The sequence below is a fragment of the Vombatus ursinus genome, unplaced genomic scaffold, assembly GCF_900497805.2.
Source record: "Vombatus ursinus unplaced genomic scaffold, bare-nosed wombat genome assembly UNPS02014167.1, whole genome shotgun sequence".
NCBI classification, from domain to species: domain Eukaryota; kingdom Metazoa; phylum Chordata; class Mammalia; order Diprotodontia; family Vombatidae; genus Vombatus; species Vombatus ursinus.
In genome coordinates, this window is record NW_020953945.1 from 1812089 (window position 1) to 1819214 (window position 7126).

General features: G+C 55.0%; 1 protein-coding gene across 1 annotated transcript in view; it reads left to right on the forward strand.

The window, feature by feature from the left end:
• The window catches only part of UFD1 (ubiquitin recognition factor in ER associated degradation 1), a 28478-nt gene extending 21666 nt beyond the window's left edge, over positions 1 to 6812 (forward strand). The window contains exons 8-12 of the mRNA XM_027859400.1: positions 69 to 134; positions 355 to 402; positions 2690 to 2778; positions 3497 to 3578; positions 6694 to 6812. Coding sequence (XP_027715201.1) covers positions 69 to 134; positions 355 to 402; positions 2690 to 2778; positions 3497 to 3578; positions 6694 to 6768 — 360 coding nt within the window. The 3' untranslated portion in view covers positions 6769 to 6812. The remainder of the gene's footprint in view (positions 1 to 68; positions 135 to 354; positions 403 to 2689; positions 2779 to 3496; positions 3579 to 6693) is intronic.
• The last annotated feature ends 314 nt before the right edge of the window (positions 6813 to 7126 follow it).

Consider the following 7126-nt stretch of genomic DNA (forward strand, 5'->3'; position numbering starts at 1 on the left):
CTGGGAGTGAGGAGCACATTGAGGCCCGGGGACCTGCCCCTCAGGACTTTCTCCTCTTTGGATCTCAGGTCGACTTTGACGCCCCCCTGGGCTACAAAGAGCCGGAGCGACAGGCTCAGCACGAGGAGACGGCGGTGAGTTGGGGCTGGGCCGCGCCTCCGTGGCGCCTTTTTGCGGGCTGCTCTTGGCTCCTGGGCATTATCCTTGGTGTGGGACAGCTCCTGGTGACTCTTCCTAAGCCAGCGGACCTTGTCGTGACCAGACTCGGAGCATTTCTGAGGGAGGACCGTGGGGGCGGGGGTGGCTGTAGGTGTAAGAGAATGAACCGCTGTTGGCTTTCCTTCGCTCTTGCAGGACGTGGAAGCTGACCACAGCGGCTACGTTGGAGATCTCGGGTTCCGGGTAAGTCCTGTTTCCTACTTGTCTTTAAAGCAGTGGAACAAGCAGGCGCCGGGGCATGTGGCGGGCGAGAGACCTCAGGGCGAGTCACGGACCTGCCCCTGACAAGCTCCTCTGAGTCCCTCCCAGCCCTGCCATCCTGTGTCCCCAGGTGCCTTGTAGATCAGAGACTCAGTCCTGGCCTGACCTCACATGGCCCACCTGGTGGGGACCTTCTGGGCTGCACGGGCCCAGCTCTGGCAGCTTTGCCTTTCCCCTTGGCCTTGGAGCCCCGGGTTCCTTAGACTGTCAGCCCGGCGCCCATGCAGCCCCCAGCTCCTCGTGGTCATGGGAAGTGAAGCCATTTGTCTAGCATGTTGAGGGCAGAAACATTACCAGGAAACTTGGGTGGAAAAAGCCCCAGCTCCTTTATGTGGCGTGGCATGGCATAGACCAAAGTGGGGGAGCTGGGTTGGCTGGCCAGGCACAGAAGGGGGAGACACGGCTGGGGAGCGGCTTGTGCCAGAGCCAGAGGGAGGGGGACCTGAGAGGACCTTAGCAGAAGCCGAGAAAGTGAGGCAGGCGAGAGGCCCACTGGGTGACCTTCAGGGCCCTGCAGGCCGTGGGGCCCGAATGAGCAGGCTGCTGTGCCCCCGTGAGCACCCAGGGAGAAGATCGAAGTCGGGTCACAGTTTGGGAAATAAAAATGCCAGCAGCAGTGGGAAGGCGCCATGCCAAGGCTTGCCCTGAGGGAAGTGGGACAGGGGGCGAGCCCTTCCCCAGCCCTGCAGGGCAGGAGATGTGCCCCTGGCTGCGTCTGCTCCCTCTTCTCCTTGGTGCAGGGCCCAGGGCCCTTGGGTCTCCATCAGCGTCTCTGGCCTTGTTTGTAAGGCGGGGGTGCAGAGAGATACCCACTCGTGTACCGGCCCCACCCCCATCCTGTCCCCAAGGAGACTGGGGTCTTGGCCTCGGTCTGCCCCCAGAGCCTTGCCCTCCCCACAGCTGCTTTTAGCCTGGGCCTGTTTCCCATCAGCAAAAACTTAGACATGTGAGTTCGAGGGCTGTTGTTTGGGCGCTCGGTGGCACCACAGTGCAGAGTGCGGGCCTGGAGTCAGGGAGACCCAAGTTCAAAGTTGGTCTCAGGCACACTTACCAGCCGTGTGACCCTGGCCAAGTCACTCCACCCTGTTTGCCTCGATTTCCTCATATGTAAAATGAGCTGGAGAAGGAAGTGGCAAACCCCTCCAGTATTTCTGCCAAGAAAACCCCACATGGGGTCATGAAGAGTAGGACACAACTAAAAAAACTAAACAGAATTGTTGTTGTTACTTATTAGCTTATAAATAATGCTTTAAGGTTTAAGAACTTAGAAATATTAATTATCCTCACAACCCTGAGAGGCAGGTGCTCTTATTGTGTGCGCTTTATAGATGAGGAAACTGAGGCTGGGAGTGCAGAAGTGACTTTTCCAGGGGCAGAGGCCAGATCTGAATTCCAGGGCTCAGTCCACTGCGCTGCCTCGCTGTCCCTCGAGGACAGCCAGCCCTCCTCTGACTAGACCACTCTCACTTCTAATGTGAAAGGTGTGCCTTCAGGCTCTGGCTTTGCACGGGGAAACGTGCAGGACATGGTGTCGTCCTAAGGGCCTCCCACTGCCTGCTGGGCATTTCAGGCTGGACGCCCGCAGGCGTCTCAATGACCACAGTCCTCCTGTGTTACACCTGCATCGCCAGATAAGATGCCAACCGCTGCACTCACAATCTGGCCCCTCCTGAGCCTCTGTCTGTGGAGGCACCTCCAGGCTCTGGCCTCCATCAGCCACCAAGCCTCGTCGGTTCTGCCTTCACCACATCTCTCCCATCTGTCCTCTTCTCTCTGCTCACATAGCCACCAGCCTAGAGCTAGCTCCATCCAGCATCTAGGCTCCACCTTCTCTCATCCTTCACACAGCTGCAGGGGCTGGACACGTTTCTGCACTGCTCTGTAAACTTCTGTGGCTCCCTCTCCCCTTTAGGACCAGATACAAACACCTAGTGTTTAAAGCTCTACCCTTTCTGGCGCCAGTCTGCCATTCCAGCCTTGGTGATTCCCTTTCTCCCCCTCTAGACTGGCCAGGCAGGCCTCCAGGCTGCCCTTCCCACTCCAGTCTCTGCACCTGCTGTCCCCCAGGCCTGGAAGGCTTGCCCTCCTCCCCTCCACCTCCATGTCCCCAACAGCAAGCCCAGGGCTTGGCCTAAGGTCGATGCTTAATAAATACTCATAATGTAGGATGTGTTGGCTATGAGCGTTTCTCAGCCCTTTGCTTTCCTAGGCCTTCTCTGGCTCTGGAAACAGATTAGACGGGAAGAAGAAAGGCATAGAACCTAGTCCTTCCCCGATAAAGCCTGGAGACATTAAAAGGTGAGTGTTTGTGCGTGGGCCTGCCTCCCTGACTTCTCGGGGCACTCCTCCTGCGGCAGACTCGGGAGGCTCGAGCCTTCTCTGGGCCTCTGGCTCTTTTGAAAGGTCGGCCTTGGGTTTGGAGTCAGGAATTGGGTTTCAGGTCTGACCTTGTGACCTTCTGAACCAGTGGTTCACAATCTGAATGGGGGTGGGGGGTCTTTTTGTAACGTGTGTGCCCCGTCCCAGGTATCCTATTACAGCAGCCCCCATGAAGTAGGAGGTATGGAAACCCTGTTGTACAGATGAGGAAACTGAGGCTCAGAAAGATGAAATGACTAAGCCAAGGAGGTGCAGCTAGTGGGTGTCAGAACTGGGACTTAAACCCAAGTCTCCTGACTCCAAATTCCTACATACTTTGTATGGTGAGCCCAGCCTGTCCAAACTGGCTTGCCATAGATCTCGGATAATTTATTTCCCAGGGTCAGACGATCTAGGTGTGACTCCCCTTCCGAGTGTGGTCTGGAATCAGAGAAGTCACTTATCTTACCTCTGCCTTCTCTGTCCGAGGCTCTGATGATCCTACGCGCCCAAAGAGCAAGGGCCTCACCCCTCCATCTGCCAGTAGATCAGAGGAGCCCGTCCTCAGGGGTGGGGGCTGCTCTGGCTTTGGGCCTCCAAGGGGGGATTGTTGGGTTGTTTTTCTTCAGTTAATGTTTCTTCCTCCTTCTTTCTTCAGAGGAATTCCTAATTATGACTTTAAACTTGGTAAGATCACTTTCATTCGAAATTCACGTCCAATGGTCAAAAAAGTTGAAGAGGTGAGTTTTCACGATTTCATTACATTTATATTGAATCCAAGTTTTTCTCAGTTGTCTGATCCAAGGCCAGGGATAAGAGAAAACCAAACAGCTTCTTCCCCTGCACCCCTTAGACCTGCCCTTCTGAGGTCTGAGATGAGCTGGGCACAGGGCCTTCCCCTAGTGCAGATGGCTGCTTATCATCCCTGCAGTGATGAACCCCTCTCCTTAGCAAGGTCTGTCCTCAGGTGACACCGTTGTCTGTTGCTGGGGCTCTTTGTAGAGCCTGCCTGAGCTGGGCTTGGCTGGTGTTGTCACCCTTGGGTCGTGAGGACATGGGCTGAGGGCACATTTGAGGCTTGGAGCCTGGCTGTATCGCCTTCTACCACCGCCCACAGGATTGTTGCAGGCCAGCCTTGTTGGGCTTTGGAAATAGCTAACTAAAGAGGAGGAAGAGGACTAAATTCACAGTTTAGACTCTAGGCAAGGACAGTCCAGACATTTCCATGAGCTGGGAGGTGTTCCCTGATGAAGAAGCTGTTCAGGGTGCCATGTGCCACGGTGCTGGCTGACCTCTAGGGAGAGAAAGGTTGGACTCTGCGCTGTGGGGACAGAATTAACTAAGATTGCGGGTTAAATGATCAGAATGAATAATCCCGTTTAAGTCTATATCCTGCAGTATTTTTAAAAAGTGTGTCTAGAATGTTACGTTTGTTACTGGGGGCGGCAGAAAGTTTCGCTAAGACAGATCCCCGCCCTCTAGATGCTAGAGTCCAGTAGGCGGATGGGGCATCACCGCTGCCTGTCTGGGCCTCTGCACCCTTCCATTTAGGTACCTTTTCCTTCCTCCTTGGCCTAAGAAGTTTCATTTGAAATAGTCCAAGCTCGAATTACAACATGAGAATGGTCTACCTTGGGGTGGTTCAGGGATTTGCCTTTACGTGAATGGCAGATTGTCACCAGAAGACAGCCGACCTGCCTGGTTCTGACCCACGTCACCAGACAGATGATGTCACCTTAGATTGAGGAATAGGTTTGGGGAGTGAAGCGTCAGGTACGCTGTTCCTCTCCTGCCCATGGGGCCATGGGACCCAGAGAGCACCAGGGGTCTCCCAGACACCAGATCCCAGGGCAGGGTGGCCCAGTGGGAAGAGAGCCTGTCAGTTGCACAGCCCCAGAATTCCAGGCACAGGAAGGCCCTCCGAGGCCGTCTATTGCAGCCGGTCCGTGCCTGGGCAGGACTTCTCTATAAGCTCCCCAAGTGAGCCCCTTCCCCCCACCCACCCAGGCTTTGTTGGAAGCCCTTTCATGAAGGGAAACCCAGTAACTCCAATGCAGCCCCTTCCCACTTGGGGTCAGGCACTCAGTGGTGGGAAGGTTGGGTCTGCCTCTCAGGGAACACCTGGCGCCCTCCATTGCTGCTTGTCCGTCCTCTGGCACCCAGCAGAGCGCTCTGATCGCTCTTCCATGGTGGCCCGTCAGCTGCATGGTCCTCTTCACCCCTGGGTCTTCTTGGATGACCTGCTCGTCCCTCTCACTGCCTTGTCACCTCCTCTGGGTGCTCCAGAACTTAGCACTGTCCTCCTAAAACGGGGCGCCCAGGGGTAGATGGAGGCTCATGTTTAGTGGACGTGAGCGTGCAATGAGTTTGTTTTGTCTGACTCCATTTGTTTCAAGGGGAGGTAGGACAGACAAAATAGATTTTTGTTCATTGGGAAAAAAATATCATTTTTTAAAGTATGGCAGCCATAATTGAAAATTCTCCATGCATAGTCTGCTTGGATCAGTACAGCAAGGCCCCTGCCTCCTTATTTCTGGAAGCTGTGCCTCTCATGACACGGGCCAAAATTGGCTTCCTTTTGTGTTGTCCCTGCAAACCTGCAGATGTTGTCCAAGCAGACTGCTGTGTAGACACACCTCATCCCCCTTGTGCTTGTGAAGGTGACTTTCTGGACCTGTGTCAGGCTTTCCATTCAGACCTATTAAATTCCATCTTGATCCAGGCCCAGAGAGCAGCCTGTCAGGATCTTTGGGCCCTGATTCCTTCATCCCACTTGTTCACTCTGGGTCTGCTGCCCATGTGGTAAAGGTGCACCTACGCCTCTGTCATCCATGGCATTGATAAAGTAGTTGGAGAAATGCTTCTCTCTGCGCAGGCCGCTCTCGGTTCAGCCATCCGGCCATTCCCAAATCACCTAGCTGCTTGTCATCCAGCCCGAATCTCTCCGTCTTGTCCACAAGACAGGCGTGAGGGCCTTTGTCGGAGCATTGGCTGAAATGGTGATAAAGTGTGTCTGCCGGGCCCCTGGCTCTGATCTGCCAGTCTGGTAGCCTTGGGACAGAGGCAGGCTCAGCTCGGCTGGCACGCTCAGAGCCGAGGCTGATGCTCCTCATCCTGGAAGCATCCAGTGGCTGAAATCAGAAACAGAACCAGAACACTCATGCATCCTTTGTGTCTTATGAGCGGAGGCTGGGGCAATGGCCCCTTTCTCGGTGTGTCATCTCCCTCGGGCCCTGCTGGAGCAGACACTCTTCTGGGTCGAATGATTTCTGGAGGAATGTGCTGCAGATCCTTCGGCCCAGTGAGAAGGCCTGCCGCAGTCCAGCCAAGTCAGGACACAGGCTTTCCCCGCCACGTGCCAGCCTGGGCTGCCCAGCCCACCCCCAGCTCTCATAAGCTTTCTCTCCCTTCAAAGCCCCCTCTGTGAAGACTCCCCTGATCCCCAGTTCAGAGTCTCTGTCCTTCCTCACATTCTCCCAGAATGCTTTGGCTCTCTTCCTCCCTCCCCCCTCCCCGCCTCCGTACCTTTTATTGTGTGTCTGTACACATTTCCTGTACGTTGTAAGCTGCTTCAGGGCCGGGTCTGTGACAGTTTTTACATTTGTATCCCCTTCCTCTGGATCGACACCCAGCGAAGGTATAGCCCTATGGAAACAAACCTGGTGACAGAGTTCGGTTTCTCTGCTGGTCTGTGCCCTAGTGCCCCTCACCCAGGAGCTGATGGGGGGTCCCTGGGGCCTGGGGTGAGCTGGACGAGGTATATGTGGAAAATCTGGTCTCTGAGAGGGGCCCTCAGGCTGTTGGAGGAAGCCAAGGGGGTTTACCCCAACACTGATCCTTTCTCTTCCCATCTAGGAGGAAGCTGGAGGCCGATTCATTGCCTTTTCAGGAGAAGGACAGTCTTTACGCAAGAAGGGAAGAAAGCCGTGAATTTGGGCCCTGGGCTAATTAGAAAATAAAATAATCTATTGCAATCTTTTGGCTTTAGTTACTGGATTTGTCAGGGACAGAAGATGGTCCCCAGAGGATACTTCATGACCTGCTGTTCGTTTCCTTTAGCGTTTCTTAAATACCTCCTCTGCCCAGCCCACAAGTCAGGACTTGGTGGCACTGTGCTTTTTGGGAAAGGACCAGCAGGACTGGACTGTCTCCAAGTCACCGAGACAGCAGGCAAGCCCTCTGCACCCACCCCCCACAGCTGGGGGCCTCCACTGGCTCGGTCTGGGCCATGGGTTCTTTGTCTCCAAATAACCTGGTCAGAGAGGGCCAGGATGGCCCGAGCCTGGGG